We start from the raw sequence: 18,749 nt of genomic DNA on the forward strand, positions 1-18,749 counted from the left end.
CTAATCAGGTAGGAGGAAAGGAGAGCTGACCTTGCTTGAATCCTTTAAGGCAGATTGTCTCAGTTCTGCTATTTCTGTCTCTTTTTGTATGGCATTAGAAGCCAAAGTTTTGAGCTGTTTTTCCAAAGCTTCTACTAACTGATCTCTCTCCTCACGCCACTTTTGAAGATTATGGTCCTTTTCCTCCAGCTCCTATATTTCATGTTGAAAGAAAAGCATACACAGTAGAAACAAGCAGAATCTTTAAGACAGCCTAGAATTAATAAGTTTTTCATATAGCATAAATAAGTACTCAAGCTGATAAAAAGAATTTATGGTAAGACATTTCAATTAACATATCGTGATGTCACTCAACAAGATCAGGTTATATGCATGTATTATATATGTATTTACTATGCAGATTATTGTATTTAAAGCAATCTGCCAGTGCTCTGTAGTGACTAATTATTTGAATACCTTTTATGGTCTACCACTAATTTCAGTTGGCCACTTTCATTTTGCTCCAATTTTTTTTTTTTTTTTGACCTTTTTCCTGTTGCTTGGAAAACCTGCATCATTCATTTAATAAAAATTAAGAGCAAGAAAAATACCTGTTTAAGTTGTTGGATAGTATAGTCTTTATAATCCAGCTCATCCTTAAACTGGTTATTAATCCTTTCAAGTTCTTCCATCTTGTTCCTGAGGGATTACTCCACAGAACGCATCGTGGACACCTGTAATGTAAGCACAGCTCACGGTTCATTAAAAGACTTCTGTAATCCAACCTGGCCAAATACTTCTTTGTTAAATAAAGAGGAATTCACAAACAAGTGCTGAGTAGGAAAACGACAGCAAGTGCAAGGTTACCAAGGAAGACATGAATTCATTTTTAAGCTTCAATTTTCCACCCCAAGCACACCCAATAAACTTTCAGACTAAGTACCTGCAAAATGGGTTTTAAGATATCTTCTTGTTTAATAATTAAATTTTAACTATTAACATCACTGAAGCTGAAATTGAAGAAAAAAAATATACATGCTTATATTAAAGAGCCTCTGGAAATTAGTCTATTTCTCTTCAAGTAAATAGCATTCTTCTTCCCAGTTATCAGCGTTTTTTCACAAGACTTAGGTTTTAGGCTTTGGAGTTACAAACCTCGCTTTGTACTTGCTGAATTTGTTTCTCGGCATCAGAATGTTTGTCTTTTAGATCTGCATACTCTTCTTCTTTCCTCTGCAAATCTTTTTTCAAATTCAGTACAAGGGCAGAACTCTCAGAAAGAATATTTTCTAGCCTTATGTTAAAAATAAAGACACAAAGAACATTACTGTTACACATCTCATGGAAACAGCAATTACAGCTTAATCCATGCCCTGCCTGTTGGTTTCTATTTGTAAATAGACTCTTAAATCTATCTAGACCAGTGACAAGATTTAAACAATTACTTTTGAATTTCAGCTTGCTTCTCATAATCAGATGCTGAAGCAATAAATTATTCAGATGCTATTCTGAGGGATGTACAACAAAACCACCAGAAATCCCCATATTATTCTTTATTTCCTTGCACACTCCTGTTTTCCCTTGGAACTCAAGTAGCATACCAAAGCATCCTAAAGTAGTAGTTTGGCCATTGATAAGCATGCAGATGCATTAAGTCGAAGGGATGTTCCCATTAACTATTTTTAACTCTAGTTCATTCTCAAAGGGCTCTAAGTTAACTCAGTGGTTACTTACGATTCTATATGTTGCACTTTCTCCATTTCACTCTTTTCCCGAAGAGAATGTTTCATCTGCTCCAAGCTTTCAGTTAAAGCCAAACTTTTGAGCTGTTCTTCCAAAGCTTCTACTAACTGATCTCTCTCCTCACACCACTTTTGAAGATTACGGTCCTTTTCCTCCAGCTGGGCAACAAGTCTTTCCTAAATGAAGAACAGATGAACAGTGAACATCACCTACTACACACTGAACTGTTCTAACACTTCGGTAGTTAGCACCGTTTTACAGTCTTAGTAAATGTATGATCTCTTCAAGATCCACAGGAGCTCTAGAACTAGTTGCACTACAAACCTACAGAAGCAAAACCATGCTTCTATTAGACAACCTACATTACTCTCCTTGTGAAAAAATATTAGTATTATTTAAGAACTTCAATTTGCTCATTTAATGATTACCAATGAGCTTTAGGAAAATAAAGTCACAAAGTGATAATAATACTAAGCTCCTCATGTCCTTCTATGCTGCTTGCAGGTCCAGAAAGTCGGGACTAACTACTTCCCGATGTAAAAAAAGCTTTGCAGAATGTACAGATTCACATGTTTAAGAAGTTACATGACAAGAGCCCAGCAAACAGCTCAAGTAACTCAAGTGACTTTGTTATCAGTCACTATTTGGAAAGTGATAAAGGAGCAAAACTGTGGCCGTTTGACCAAGTATTTTTATTCAGTATCTGGAGAGAAGTTTGTGGGGTTTCTTTAGAAACTCATTTGCCTTTTCTTCTTTATAAAGGCTTAAAGGGCTTCTGCTTTGCAGAAAAGAGAACAAACAAAAGCTATTGTACAAAATACTTTCTTAGCCTCATTAAATAGTGATCTATTTTTCAACTGTAATTTTCTTATTGCTGTCCCACATACGTGACATTTCATTATGCACTTATGAAAGATCTTTCTTTTTGTGGCCCCCCCATTCCTTCCTTTTCCAAATCAAGCAGTTCTCATATGGGCTTTGCTGCATAAGAAAGCAAGGGGACTTGGACAAGCTGCTCTTATGCACCCTTACTGTTAATACTTGGTATGTAGTTGTCTCCAAACTACAGGCACCAGACAACTCTGCCAGGACCTCATCACTTACAGTTTCTGCTTGTTGCTTTCCATAATGTTGTCGGTCCTCAGCAAATTGTTTCATTTCTTTGTTGCCAAGATTCTCTGCTTCTTTTATCTGATTTAGGAGCTCTTCTTTCTCCTCCAGCCACTTTTTTCTATCAGTTTGATACTTAGTCTCACTTTCCTATTTCAAAGAAACCAAAAATGAAATAGTGAGTCATTAAGGAATAAAAGTCTTAAAAGCCAGGTCATCATTAAATAGACTTGTTTCTGCAAGATAACAGAAACATTAGCAGTTTTTACTACAGAATATTCCCAAAGGCAGGTATTGGATAATCATTAGTTCTTTTCCATTAAAAAATAATCATTTCCAGTATTTCTTATTCAGACTGGAGAGCCTCCATAAAACATCTCTTTTTCTTTATAAATGTTCACACAAGCTTTACAGAACTTACACCAAAAGTCAGTATAAGAAAAACTCTTTTAACTTAAAAACTTCTAACACTTTACGCTGCCTTGCAGCAGTTGTAGAAAAACTTGCAGCTCCTTTAGGGTTGAAAGACAAAGAAAAGCAACACAGTTTACACTGTAGGAGTAGTCTCCTTTCCTATCAAACCTACTGGCAGACATTCTCATATATAGGACAGAGCACCTGAGAAACTGCTTGGAAAAAATAAAAGTCTTTTAACCAAGGAAAAGTAGTAGACCCGCAGCCCAACAAAAAAGGCTTCCTGGTGATAAAGTTAGATGATGATTTCGATAGCTTATATTAGTTGCCCAAGCAACTAACAGAAAACAGTTTTGACAAATACACCGTAAGTTACAATTTGCTTTGAGTTAGTATTCCTTTCTTGCAAACAACAATTGTATAAGTATACTCTGCTTATAGCACATTGACGTGGTATAGAATGAAGCAATGAATGTTCAACTTTCCCCTCTTCTTGAACAAGTGAATTGGCTCTGCGCATTAAAAAAAATATCATGAATAAGCTTACTCAAGGTGAAGGAGGAAAGAAGTTCAGAACCATTCCACTAACAGAGTGGATGTAACCTATTGTATACTCACTTAGAAAACTCCCACTGCCAGCCCATTACTTTTATTTAAAAAAACAAACAAACAACAACAACAAAAAATAACATCAGATGGGATAAGACAACTGACTGTTCAGAGGCCAGCAAAAGAAGCGCTGCTCATGGCAGCATAATGTAGGGAAGGCTACACTTCCTATACTATGGGGGCATCAGTGATGCCATTCTTAACGTACCACAAAAAAGCTGCACCTGGTCCCTATTGCATGTTGCACTGCAGCTTTTACAGGAAGTTTCTGTAATCAATATAACAGTTTACTTTATCAAGTTACAACTTTGAAGTTAAGTTACCTCCAGCTCTTTTTGCAGCTTTATTAATTCTGTACTGTTTTCATTCAAATTTGCCTCATCACTTTCGTTGTTCTTTTGCTGCCAGTCACTATTGCTCTGGTATTCCAGTTCACTGTATTTCTGTTTCCATGCAATCAGTTCTACTCAATACACAAAATGAGGTTAGATAGCATATCATTTCAAATATATATTTGAAATACCACACCAATGACTTTTTACTAAAGCCGCTTCGGTTTTATCTGCTATAGACATAAAGAAATAACAGAAGCCTTTAACTACAAGAGATTTGTTGTTTACTATGGAACGTTAATGCCTAAGTAACAGTCACATGAAAATGGAAGTGGCTATCACAGTACGTCTAAACCCCTTTGCATCCCTGCTTCCTTTCCCTGGAAAGATTACCTGAAGCTAATTTTTCGTTCTCTTCTAACAGACCTTCAAGCATTTCATCTTGTTCAAGATGCATTTCCTCATCTTCCTCTAATGTCATCCGCATAACTTCAATTGTTCTATCCCTTGCACACAGATCTGAAGGTTTGAAAATTTACAGATGAACTCCCTACTAGCTCCCATTATTCTCAAATCAAGATTCTCCCATGACCAAAACCACTTTTAAAAGAAATAGAGCATCTCCATTGAAATATTTACATACAAATACATGCAGATATGTTTTAAAATCGAAACACAGAAGACTCAAAGTCATTAGCAATGTGACAACAATTACACGGATATTCCACACACACACAAATAATGGCTGACCGTCACATAGTTGGTCATAGTCTTTGGAGATATCTTCCATCCTCTCAGTTTCCACCAGCTCCTATATTTCATGTTGAAAGAAAAGCATACACAGTAGAAACAAGCAGAATCTTTAAGACAGCCTAGAATTAATAAGTTTTTCATATAGCATAAATAAGGACTCAAGCTGATAAAAAGAGTTTATGGTAAGAAAATTCAATTAACATATCGTGATGTCACTCAACAAGATCAGGTTATATGCATGTATTACATATGTATTTACTATGCAGATTATTGTATTTAAAGCAATCTGCCAGTGCTCTGTAGTGACTAATTATTTGAATATCTTTCATGGTCTACCGCTAATTTCAGTTGGCCACTTTTATTTTGCTCCAATTTTTTTTTTTCACCTTTTCCCTGTTGCTTGGAAAACCTCCATCACTCATTTAATAAAAATTAAGAGCAAGTAAAATACCTGTTTAAGTTGTTGGATATAGAAGTCTTTATAATCCAGCTCATCCTTAAAATGGTTAACAAGACTTTCAAGTTCATCCTTAAACTGGTTATCAATCCTTTCAATTTCATCCATCTTATTCCTGAGGTATTCCTCCACAGAACGCATCGTGGACACCTGTAATGTAAGCACAGCTCACGGTTCATTAAAAGACTTCTGTAATCCAACCTGGCCAAATACTTCTTTGCTAAATAAAGAGGAATTCACAAACAAGTGCTGAGTAGGAAAACGACAGCAAGTGCAAGGTTACCAAGGAAGACATGAATTCATTTTTAAGCTTCAATTTTCCACCCCAAGCACACCCAATAAACTTTCAGACTAAGATCCTGCAAAATGGGTTTTAAGATATCTTCTTGTTTAATAATTAAATTTTAACTATTAGCATCACTGAAGCTGAAATTGAAGAAAAAAAATATACATGCTTATATTAAAGAGCCTCTGGAAATTAGTCTATTTCTCTTCAAGTAAATAGCATTCTTCTTCCCAGTTATCAGCGCTTTTTCACAAGACTTAGGTTTTAGGCTTTGGAGTTACCACGGATACCAATGGCAAGTCACCAGTAACGTAGAGATAATAACAAGTCCCCTCCAGAGGAAGATTAGCTATTCTCTTCACAAACCTTATTCCAGACTACCAACCAACTTTACTTTCCTCTGTTCATTATCTACATGAAACCATGTTTTAACTTCTGGTCCCCTCTAGAGCTTCAATGGCAACTTTACCTAAGATTTGCTGCTAGCCACACTAGTGTGAAATTTCCAGCTTCATAGTTAAAGTTTGAGAAGTTATAACAGCAGAAAGCCAAGCATAATCTTACAGAAAAAAATATCTCAGTTGACTACAAACCTCGCTTTGTACTTGCTGAATTTGTTTCTCGGCATCAGAATGTTTGTCTTTTAGATCTGCATACTCTTCTTCTTTCCTCTGCAAATCTTTTTTCAAATTCAGTACAAGGGCAGAACTCTCAGAAAGAATATTTTCTAGCCTTATGTTAAAAATAAAGACACAAAGAACATTACTGTTACACATCTCATGGAAACAGCAATTACAGCTTAATCCATGACCTGCCTGTTGGTTTCTATTTGTAAATAGACTCTTAAATCTATCTAGACCAGTGACAAGATTTAAACAATTACTTTTGAATTTCAGCTTGCTTCTCATAATCAGATGCTGAAGCAATAAATTATTCAGATGCTATTCTGAGGGATATACAACAAAACCACCAGAAATCCCCATATTATTCTTTATTTCCTTGCACACTCGTGTTTTCCCTTGGAACTCAAGTAGCATACCAAAGCATCCTAAAGTAGTAGTTTGGCCATTGATAAGCATGCAAATGCATTAAGTCGAAGGGATGTTCCCATTAACTATTTTTAACTCTAGTTCATTCTCAAAGGGCTCTAAGTTAACTCAGTGGTTACTTACGATTCTATACGTTGCACTTTCTCCATTTCACTCTTTTCCTTTTCCCGAAGAGAGTGTTTCATCTGCTCCAAGCTGTTTTTCAGCTGCAGAACTTCTTGAATCAGATTTGCTTCATTGCTACTTAACTCTTCAACCTTTTTGTCTGCATTTGCAGACTTCTCCTGCAGAGTTGCTGTAACTGTCTCTAGATTAACAATAATAGATTCTTTTTCTTTAAGTAATTCATTGAGTTTTGACACATTGTCTTCCATTGTCTTGGAAGCCTCCAGGCGATATTCAAGCTCTCTTATTTTTACCTCACAGTTGGCAACTTCCTCCTGAAATTGTGCAATCACTCTCTGATCTTCTGCAGTCTTTTCTTCAAAGTCCCGAGTTTTCTTTTCTATTTGCTCATGTAACTGATTCACAAGATCATCTTCCTGACTAGTGTGAGTTGTAATCTCACATAGCTTCATTACAAGTTGACGATTATGATTTTCAGCATTATTCAGTCCCGCCTTTAGGTTTTCATTGTCTTGAAGCAGTGCTTTGATGTGCTGACTTTTTTGTGAGGAAACATCAACAATACTTCTGCATACTTCCCAAATCCTTTCAAGACTATAGTTAAAGGAGAGGTCCTGCACAAGATCTGAGATGGAAGAAGTCTGTGACTGAATGCATGCAGAACTAATTTGAGATGTCCCTGGCTCATCTTTTTCACAGTCTGAGGAATCCTTTACACTGACAAAGTCAGTACCGATGGCGTGAAACTCTAAGTGACATTTGTACAATTCATCTAATTTGGTCCGCATTTCTTTTACTTGTGACACTTTATCAATTATATATTCTTTGGCAACTTCTATGTTGTTAGTTAGTTTGGCATTTTTGTTTTCTAGTGTCATATTTATAGATTTCTGTTCATCCAGTTCAGAAGCAATTTCCCGATAGTCAGCTTGACCCTGCAGAATTTGTTCACGGAGGGCATCAGCTGTTTCTTCAGAAAAAGAAAGCTCAATACGCAGGCTTGTTACCTGCTTACTGAAATCTTCTTTTTTATTTTTTTCTCTTCTGCATTGTTCTTCAAGCACAGTTAAATGATGTTCCAAGATTTCAGTTCTTTCCCTCAGTGCTAGTACTTCCTTTCGGTACGTGGAGCACTTTTGTTTCATGTGTTCAATTGTCCTTTGCTCTACAGTGTTCTTTTTCTTTCTCTCATTTACAACTACTGTAAAACAAACAAACAAACAAACAAACAAAAAAGGGAAAAGGAATGTAGCTCAGATTGATTAAAATAATTATTACATAGCAGTTCACAAGACCAAGAAGCAACTTCTATGTGAAACACTGTCGTAATATGCAAGCCATGCCCTCACATCACATAGTATTTGATACTAGTGAAGGAATTAAAGTCCTCTGAACACGTAATCAGGTGCCTCAGATTTCTATACAGAATTAACAGCAAAAGGTTTTCAGTCTGGAAGAACACTTTTACCATGGCACTACTCAAACCTTCCACTCCACACCAGTAGAAAATCTAATTAGATTTAAGAAACATGGGAACGAGATAGATAATTCACAGCTATATTCTTTCTATCTTCCGTGCTTCAGCAATCCCTATAAGGCAGCCAGGAATCACTCCATCTACATCTAAATGGTAGATAAACAGTTCTCTAAGAAATTTCATTCCAACTCACAGTCCTCTTACTTTCAAAAGAAAGATAAAACCCTGGACAAGTTGATCACTTAAGTGTTGATATCTGTCTCTCTTATTCAGTTGATCTCTAAACAAAATATGAGGATTCCTACTTCTGTCCACACTTACTCTTTTGCATATAAAGTTCACTCATAAAGTTGTACAAATTTGCAGATTCAAGTTTCCATAAATATTCCATTAGCTTGGGGCTGTTTTTTTCTTTAACTGGTGAGCAATTAGCTAAAATCACATGCATTTTCTTTCTATCAAAAGCGACTTCTGCTGTATTTCATCATTGCTTTAGAATCCAGTTATGTCCATTCCATAATATGCATACTTTAAGTATTAAAAAAAATAAATATAAGTCAAGACTTACTAGGGATTGGGTCACCACAACAATATATTCCATGGTGATTCTTGTACAGTCCTTTTATTACTACAATGCAGAATTTTATAGTGCCCACGTGCAGCCTGCATTACATACAGATTCACATGTACTGCATGGAAACAGCCTCTTAACTCATCTAAGGAGTTTTATATACAGCCCTCAACTGATTTAAAAGTCATACTGAAGAAACAGCAGTGGCATATTCCACCCCAAACCAGGTTTTGGGTTTTGACTGCTCGCCCAGCAACACTAGTGAGGGGAATATGATTTATAAGTAATCTAAACACTTTATGCTGAAAACAACAAGCAAGTACTAAAGCAAGATAAATAAGACTAGGGAGAAGATGTGTAATGTTCAGTCTAGAAGCTCCTTACAGAGGAAGTAGGGAAAAAGCATTATTACAGAGCATAGGAAACAAGACCTAAAAGCTCAGAGAATGGTGTAAATACCCTGAACTTGAAGCTGAGATAACCTAGCATCTCCTAAAACACTTTTGCTCATGCTACTTATATAACTAATTCTACAAAAGAACCAGCACAACATACCTGTGCTCATTGTTCTACTGTGTATATTTAACACAGCTAAAGAATATATATTAAGAGTTTTTTGAAATTGGACGCTGTTAATACTCACAAATAGAAGAAAATTTTAACATGATTGAATACTCAGTACTTCTTAACCGAAAACTTCATGCTGACATTGTGACTATCAGCTACCCATTTTAATTCCTATGTGGAGCATTGCTGTCATTAATTTTTAAATGAGAGCTTTGGTCATATGATTAGAACAAACCCACTACTATTTGGAGTATGGAGGAGTCCACATCCCTCCCTCAGTCTCTGGTAAGATGCTTATATGTGATGCCATTCAGTGGTCACATTAGGATTCAATATTTATGCCAAATAAAGGCAGCAGGGACAAATCATCCAAGAACAGCATCTCATCCAAAGAAGGCCTTGACTTTCTCCCTTGCACATATTTTGCAAGAGGAATACAAGAAAGGAAGGGAATACAGCTAAGTTTTACATTTTCCCTTCTACATTGTATATGCCTTCCGTAATTCTAGGAACACTGATGCTCAGCTGTGCCCAGAAGTGAAGTTAAATGCATCAGAGCTTATCCAAACCATTTTGCTCAAATATTGCCCATGAGCGAGCAATTAGCAGGTCGTCAACAATTTTGATAGTTGCTTCAGGAAAAACAAAACAAACAAACAAAAAAAAGCACTTGAGCAGCTGATGCTACTCAGAAGATCAGCAACAGCAGTTGAAACAATCCTAAAGAAACTGCTTTAAAACTATTACCAAATCTGCAAGTGCATCAACAGATGAGGAAAAAGCAGCAAAAAGGAAAAAAATAGTGCAAAAAACTTTTAATCCTAAGCATTCAAAAATGAACAGCATAGGACCTTCTGAAAAAGGGATATTTACATAACAGTTACTTCTATTTACAGATTAACACAGTGGCTTTTCTCCTTATACCATAAGGTACGCGCTTCACAGCCTTTTGCTTCCTATCCGGAATAGGAAGCAATTTATTGTTTTGGAAGACACCCTGTTCAACGATGGAAGAAACTGTACCTTTCTTTGGAGGTGGCTCTTCCACAGTAGGCTTATCTTCATCACTACTGCGCTTTCTTCCCACTTCCAACTCAGTTTTCTCTTGTTTCAGTGCTTTAACTGAAAGCACTGAAAATTGGCTGCTTTCAGTTCCTTTATTAGTGTTCTCTTCTGCCGGTTCTGCTTTAATGGTAGTTAAATGGTAGGTAGTCTTTTCCTGTATTGATATAAGATCAGTTACATTGAAGCTTAACAAAAGGAGCACTTAAGTCTCAGTAATCTTCTGTAGGCAAATATTTACACAAAACCATACAGCTAAAATATTTACCCAGTTACTCTATAGACATCAGTTACAAATCTCAATAGCAGACAGAACAAGTACACCTTCAGAGAATGACAAGTGCAATACTCGATAGAGTATACAAGGGAAAGCAAGAGCCTAGCAGGTTACAAAGTAAAAGACTTGCACACAATCAAGAGTTTACCAGTTTATCAAAGAATTTCCTGTTTCCAAGAAGTCAACAAAATTACAAACATGGTCAAAAAGCAAATGGTCAGCTCTCATACAAGTTCATCACATCACACTTCTGCTAAGCTGCTAAAATCACTTTCATCGTGACAGATATAATCTAACCTTAAAGCTTAGTCAGCTCTGTCACGCATATTTTAGATTGTGTCCTTGACCACAAGTGAAGCTTCCTTACTTACAAGATGACGATTGTTAAGCCATGCTGGCACTGCCAAGGACTGATTATTCATCTTTAGTAGCTTATGAAAAGAAAAGCCTCAGAAGTGTTCAGGCCACACAATCTCACAGATAGAGTTGGAGCCTTGTTCTTGGAAGAAGTAATAGGTGAGGACATGACTACTCATCACAGTCAGCTTTAATACCATGGAAATACTAAGTTGCAGTGATGCAGACAGTCAAAGACTAAGAAGGGTCAAGTTGCTAAGCTTACAAGGTTAGAGATCTGAGTGACAGAATTAACTATAAATGTTTTCAGAGCTACTTCAGGCTACCAAACATCAAAAAATGAACAAAAACCACCAGAAGTGGTATGCACACATACTTAATCAAGCTAGTCTTCACATATTCAGTAGCTCGCAGTACATTAGTCAGGATAAAGTTTTATGGACTGCATAGAACGTGGAGATATCCTGACCATTCATACTCGTACTTCCAACTCTACTCAACATACTTTTACTGTTGCTCTTCCTCTGATGTAGGAGTGTGAGGCAGGAGTTAGTGGAACACGCTGATATTTTTGTTGTTTGTGTTAACAACAACTACCTTCAGATAAATTTGAATTGTTTACAATTTCAAGCGAGTACCAGCTACATACAGAAAATCAGTTTTCCAAAAATGTGTTGATTACAAGCATAGAATTAGTGTTTTCCTTTTTTTGTATAAGGATACGGAGATGTGTAAAACTCACATAATCTTTTACTTTTTCTTCTAAATGAGATTTGAAGTCTTGTAGCTCTGTAATAATGTCATCTTTCTGCACCTTGATTGAGATTGGAAATAAAAAATAAAAAAAATTCAGTCATCAGTTTCTAATGTAGTGTTAAGTAGCTGAATTACACAATGCATTAAAGGCAAATTCAGTTAAGCTAAGCTCGGTAAGAAATCTATTAATTGAGCCTACTGGAATAGCATTTTAAGCTACCACAAGTTGGTATTAATTAATTAATTAATTAAAACAATTTTACACAACATCTTGATAAAGTTACCTCAGTTGCTTCTTTAAGTTGCTCATCAGACTCATCCAATTTAATCATCTGCATTTCAAAGTCTGTAACACACAGAAAAGGTTGTATTACATAAGTAGCCAATAGATAGTTTATTAAGTAATCAATTTTTCCAGATATTCTAATGTTTAGGTAGCTTTTGAACAGATTAATTAATTTGCATGTGGTCTTCACTTATTGGGAGTGATTCAAAAGTTTTCTATATTTCTTGGAATGAAAACATTGCATCAACAAGACATAAAGAAGAGTAGAGATTACAATATAAAAGTAAAAATCAAGATATAGACTTTTAACCCCATACTTACGAAAGCGTAAAGCTGCTAGTTGCAGTTTAAAGGAGAGGGGGAAAAAAAAAAAAGAAATAACCAAAAACCGTGGAATTGCTGAACCTGAATATACACAAGGAACAAACTATCATTTATCTACAGGCTATGGTTCCAAAGGTAGAACATCTCCTCTAATTCCTACTCAAACTGGTTATTTCTCTTTTAGATTAATGAACTATTTCTGTCTTCTACCTTTCACATCGCATAACTCACCTTTGTTCTTCTGCATCAGCTCTTCTTCAGTTTTAAGTAGTTTGGTGTTTTTCTCTGTTAGCTCTTCTTTGGTCTCCATCAGTTCAAAGTTAGTTTTCTCCAGCTGCTTTTCAAACCAGCCAATATCTTCCTTCGGGTCCCCCAGGGATAAAATGGAACTATGTGCTGCCTCAGCTTGCTCTTTAATATCCATGACATCATAATGCACAGAATCAAGAATGCCCTCAGGATCAACACAGGTGTCAGGCACTATGCTATGTTCTCCACCCTGAAACGTAATTTATAATCAGTTAAAACTGGTGAATAGCTGACTACATAATAGCTGTTATTTCTACACATAGTCTGGATAGCCACTATGAACACAGCCATACAAGAAGTTTTTAATTTCAGCTTCAAAACCCATCTCACAAATTCACATACAACATGACAGTGATTCATATGGGGGGAAGATAAGTGGCATTCTAGTAACAGCTAATATATTTTATAGTATTTGATGTTTGGTCACTACTTAAACCAGTTTTCAAGAAATTACAAAAGAGTTATTGCAGACTCCAATCCTGCTTTTAACCTCAAGAGTTTCACTAGGCAAACAATGTACAAGAACTGCCACTTCATGCAGCCATAGATTTCTGCTTTTTTTATGTTTTGAGTTTCCAGTTGCATTCAATGCAACTGATCATCATCTTTTCAGTTCTTTGTCTTGCAGCGCCACATCACCCTCATAGGCTGCTCCCTCTACTTTCACACTTAACCTCTTTCAGATAAGGCCACAATCCAAGGGCACACATCCATCAATTGTGCTTCAAACACAAACTCTCAGCACTTCAAAGTTTTCCATCAAGACTGTAGCACTGATCTGACAGCTTAACTTCTTCAGTGTTATATCATAGCACTCACTCCTACCCATTCCGCTTAACCCCCACTTTCCCACTGAAGCATCTGATGGCCATAACACAGCTTTTCAAACTCTTTACTGCTCCACTTCTTTTGTCAACACTTGAACTGGACAATATTCAAAATTACAACAGCAGCAACATATGGGGTAGCTGGATTTGCTTTCCTACATGGGATCATATTTTGAGAAGAGAGAAAAATTAAGTAAATAGCATAAAATCTCCTCCAGATGTAACAAGTGGCTTCTTGTTAGGTTGAATACTTTTTAGGAATGAGATTCTCAGAAGATGCTTCTGCCCTCACACCCCAAAGAAACACAAAGACCCCAGTAGAGATTTTTAGAAAACTCTGTAGGAAAATTAAGCTCAACTAAAACACTAAATTAAAAATCCTGACTGCTGTATGGAGACAAACACCCAGATTCACTACAGATACTACACAAATAGATTCATATTCTTAGAAGAACAGAATTTTTTCTTTAAATGCAAATCATAAGTACTGATCAACAAAATAGACTACAACATACTCACTTTTTGTGCAATAGCTGAGAATCTTAGCACATTGAGTGTTTCTTCATAGGTTGAAGCACACTGGCTGATGTTTGCTAACATGTGTATCTTCCCTTTTCCACTGAAGAATCCCTGAAGAAAGTGTGTTAACTTACTTTCACGAAACGGTATGTGCTGCTGCACCCTTTGAAGACAAAAACCACAACAAATCCCATTAGCAGAAGTTAACAGCTTCATTTCAATGTGAGAGCTATCCAAGTGGAAGACAACACATTAATAACTGCACTAGTCTTTAAATCATTTTGAGTTGTGGGTTGTTTTGAATTTAATCTTTTTGCTAGTTTGCAGACAGGTTGTATGATTGTTCCAGCTACTATGCAGCCATTATCTTCTTAGACAACCCACGAGAACATTTAAAACAAAAAGTACATTCAACATCCAGCCTAAGATAGGTCATACAGCCTCACGTTAGCTTAAATTCTCTCTCACCTTTCTCTTTCCCTTACCACATCTGGCAAACTGACCTATCTACTTCTAAGAAAACAGTACCCAACAAAATCAGAGATAACCACTCTCTCAGTATATTGTCTCTAGGAAAGGACAATAGTAAATACTTTGGAAATAAAGAAGCATATACTTATCACAACATCTCTGGTGTTTCCTAAACCAAGGTTAAGTCACTGAATCAAACAGCTGGTGATGTACAGAAAATTAGGAGAGAACTCCTAAAGCGTGACTAAACACACTGTTCTCTAGTGAGGTTACCTGCTGGACTCTTTACAGCTACTGAATTCTGCCAACAGAGCTAAAAGCTTCACATAGCTACGCTCCTGTCACAACACACGTGACCCATAAGTAGCTTTAGTGCAGGAGTGGTAAATGAGTTCTTATTTTAAAGAAAATTACTATCAAAGTCATCACTACATTTCCCCCATATTGTTAAAATTTCAAGTGATCAGGACCAACAAATAAAACAGTTCTGAATAAATCAAAGCACTTTAAGCAGCAGCTAATTTTAAGGAATCCTTCTTCCCTAGAAAGGACAGACAGATAAGAGACTAATCCAGTAGCAAGGCCTATTTTCATCTACTTTTAAGCATAACAGAATTTGAATAGGCTACCAGGCACAGTGTGGCATTTCATGAACACAGAGCTCACCTAATCTTTGGGACAGAAAGACACCTTCAAATGAGAATCAGCAGAGAATTCTGCAATTATATCCAGCTGTGACTGTAAATAAATACTACATTGTTTAAAATACAGAAAGCTCTGTCTGCACTCATTTAGAGCACAACCTCAGACAGAAGTAGCAAGCAGGCTTTCTTCTCTCTGAATTTGGTTAGCTAGATCAGAAAGAATGATGAAGTTGCATCAAGGTTTGGAAAAATATATATATATATATGTATATATGTAATTATATATATCTATATGTATATATGTAATTATATATATCTATATATAATTTTTCTTTTCCAAATTATATATATATAATATATATATTCTGACCATGTCTCTTGGCTAGGACAAAGCACAGCAATATCCCTGAGGAAAACTGTTACAGCAGAACTAAATGATAAATGCAACTAACTAACAAAGGAGGAAAAGGTCTAACATTTCACACATTTAAAGTGAAAATAGTGAAAACAAATTTTATAATCTGCCCCAGGACTTGTTTGAGAAGGCAAGGCCAGAAAAAAAAAAACAAAAAAACCACAACGCTAATTTGCTTAAGTCTATGATAACACATTCAGAAATTTAGAACTGGAATGGTTTTATTTGAAAAAACAAACAAACAAACAAAAAACAACAACAAAAAGAAGGCAAGTTTATAGATCACTTTCTTAGATCATTAAGTCTTCACACATCTGCAGAAGCCTACAGATAGTTTTCACTCATAACAGTTTCGTACTCTGCATTTTAAACAATAGTTTAAACATTGTACATGATATCTGAAATCTACAACTAGTTTACAGTTTGTACAAGGACTTACTTTGACTGCTGACTGATCTTGAGTGCACTAATACACTTGCTTAGAGTTAGGAGAGATGCATTGATATTTCCACTCTCTTTCAGTCTGTCACCTTCATTGCACGTCTTGGTATTCCTTTCTGAACCAGCAAGATCACACAGTGATAATCTGAAGGCAGATAAGGAAAATTAAGTTTTCTTGCCTTTGAATGTACATTGATTATTTATCATTTCCAACACAACCACTCCTCCTAGAGGAACAATTTCTTGAACCCTTTCATGCTTTTTAATGTTGCTTTCCTAGTGAAGTTGCACACTACTTCCTGCCAAACTCTTTTCCAACACAGCTTCCATTTTTCTGCCATATTCTTCCTTCTGAGGATTTACATTAGTTCAGAAGTTGAGTGAGAAGGATAAAGGAACACTGTGTGGAACAGTGGGCACAAGATATAGAACAGCATTACAACTTGATGGTTTAGTACTGCATAATGACAGGAAATGGGGAACCACCACTCATACAGGAGGCTGTATCAGGGAACCTAGTGTCCGTAGCCCAATATCAATACATCAATACTGAATGTAACTGACAATTTCATCCTAAAAGAAGAAGGGAACTCAGCTCTGAACTTACTCATTGACTCGTGTCACTCGTGGCATTTCAAGGTCTTCAATTCTTAGTACCTTAATTGAAAATATACTGTGGCTAAAAGGAGAAATGAAGCAAGGTCAATAGCCAGAAATACACACATTTTCTAAAATCTGTAACATCTGTTCAAAACACTGCTGGATTTATTCCAGATTCAATTAACAATAATTCTACTAGATGCATTAAACCTTTTAAAGAGACATTCCGTCTTGGTTTATTTTGCTTTTCTTCCCCCTCATGAACCACCATTACTTACATGGAAGAAGGCTTAGTTATTTTGTTGAGAGTTTTTGATAAAACACTTAGCTTTTGTATGCACTTATCTGCTTGAAGGACTAATCCTTCTAGTTCAAAGCACTAGAATCACAAACTGTCACAAATTATCACATGGAACACTAGATATCAAGCCTTTTTAAAGCCTCTTCCCCGAAAAAAAGCCATAAACAATATTTTCATTCATCCCTCTTCCCCACACTATGTTACACCCAATGTTAGTGAAAGTTTCCCACCTTCAGCTGGAGCAAGTATTTAGCTTTGTGCTTGCAAAACTCTGGTGTTTCTGTCCCAGTTTAAAAAGTCTGAAAGCTTCTTTAGAATCAGAAATCTGAACCCACTGCAAACCTTTCAAAAGAAGGAAAAGTGATTTTTGCAAGCTTCGCTAGCAAAAGAGAAAGTGAACAAGAAATAAGGTATACAAACTAAGAACATTTAGTTAAGACAATAAAATACTTCATTAACTCTGCCTCAAACATACGACAAGCTGATGGCAGATAAGACTAAGATTCTTCCTCCCACAGAAAAGGGCAAGGTATAGTATAGCACAACAGTTTATCCTACCAGTATACTAAAGTATGCTCCATCCAAATTAAGCAAGCAGCCTTAGTACTGAAAGTACAAAAGCTAAGTTCTTAAACTACAGAAGCCGAAAGTTTGTATTCATTGGTGCAGAAGTCAATCTGAGAAGTTTTTTGTTTTAGCTTGTAGTTTTTATTGGGGATGGGTTATCTGGATTTTGTCTGCATTATAATGACTGTATGGCTCTCATTTTCAAGGATGATGAAGGCAGTGGAGTTCACACAGGCTTTATGGGCAAAGTACAGGAATAAGGAGAATACTGTTGAAGATGCAGATACGTACATGTAGCTTGTTGCCTTCACATTCAAGCAGACACTTCTAGAGCTACACTGAACACATTTAAGAGTTTTCTATCTCAGAAGAAACATGTTACACTATTCCATGACAAGCTTGGCAGTTTGCAAAGTATTCTAGTTACCTTTTACGTAAGAATATCCCTTGATGTCTTGAGCAAGGCAAAGTGTCCTTTTTTTTCTGTCATTTGATAAAGGAGCCAGTAAATCATAAAAACATTCATTGTAAATCTCAAAAAATGAAACCCAGAGAACTTCACAAAATCATCTATAGATAATCTGCTAAGTTGGTCTGATCCTTCTGAGAGATTTTCTGTACCTGCAAAGTAGAAAATATTACAAGTCAATGTAGAGACAGTAAAACTAGCTGCATTTAAAAATAAGTAATAGTTAAGCTTACAGCTTAAAACTTTTCCCAGAACATAAACACAGAGAATCCCCACCTCTCATACAAACACCGAGTATCTGGAAGTCAAGACGCTTGCCCTACACATTTGCAAAGACACGCCTGCTATAAAGCTTGCTTTTTCACTTCCAAAACCCAATCTAACATCTATAGTTGGGTTAGAAATATTCAGAACTCTTCAGTCTTTACAATATAGAGAACTGAACTAGTAAGGACACTTCGTTCTGACTTTTTAGGGAAAAAAAAGTATTTAGTGAGTTCTTAAGTGCCCTAAAGGCCTGTCGGAAAACCACTAGGGATCTTATCAGAAATCATACTCTTTTTCTTTGTTTTACTTTCACCTCATAAAACCAGGTTATGATAGATGTCCCAGTAGTCTCCTAGCCATTTTATTCCTTCTGTTTTCCGCCCA

The 18,749-nt window shown here is 36.2% G+C and overlaps 1 protein-coding gene and 1 long non-coding RNA gene across 2 annotated transcripts; both read right to left on the reverse strand.

Annotated features, from left to right (window-relative positions):
* Positions 1 to 1,098: 1,098 nt before the first annotated feature.
* Positions 1,099 to 13,673, reverse strand: LOC146758277 (kinesin-like protein KIF20B). The gene is made up of 14 exons (XM_085517299.1): positions 13,581 to 13,673; positions 12,767 to 13,034; positions 12,210 to 12,271; positions 11,912 to 11,983; positions 10,497 to 10,692; positions 6,856 to 8,059; positions 6,277 to 6,415; positions 5,392 to 5,547; positions 4,938 to 4,998; positions 4,581 to 4,706; positions 4,179 to 4,318; positions 2,827 to 2,982; positions 1,714 to 1,898; positions 1,099 to 1,273 (listed from the first exon to the last, which is right to left on the reverse strand). Exons 1-14 carry the CDS (start codon positions 13,671 to 13,673, stop codon positions 1,114 to 1,116), a joined length of 3,018 nt encoding a protein of 1,005 aa, XP_085373425.1. The 3' UTR covers positions 1,099 to 1,113.
* Positions 13,674 to 13,968: 295 nt separating this feature from the next.
* LOC146758278 (uncharacterized) lies at positions 13,969 to 16,839 on the reverse strand. Its single transcript, XR_014934957.1, has 3 exons — positions 16,769 to 16,839; positions 16,160 to 16,306; positions 13,969 to 14,353 (listed from the first exon to the last, which is right to left on the reverse strand). It is a non-coding gene; the product is annotated as an uncharacterized LOC146758278 (long non-coding RNA).
* Between the last annotated feature and the right edge of the window lie 1,910 nt (positions 16,840 to 18,749).

The sequence above is a fragment of the Coturnix japonica genome, chromosome 16 (assembly GCF_054131305.1).
Source record: "Coturnix japonica strain WE chromosome 16, WE-NBRP24, whole genome shotgun sequence".
Classification (NCBI taxonomy): domain Eukaryota; kingdom Metazoa; phylum Chordata; class Aves; order Galliformes; family Phasianidae; genus Coturnix; species Coturnix japonica.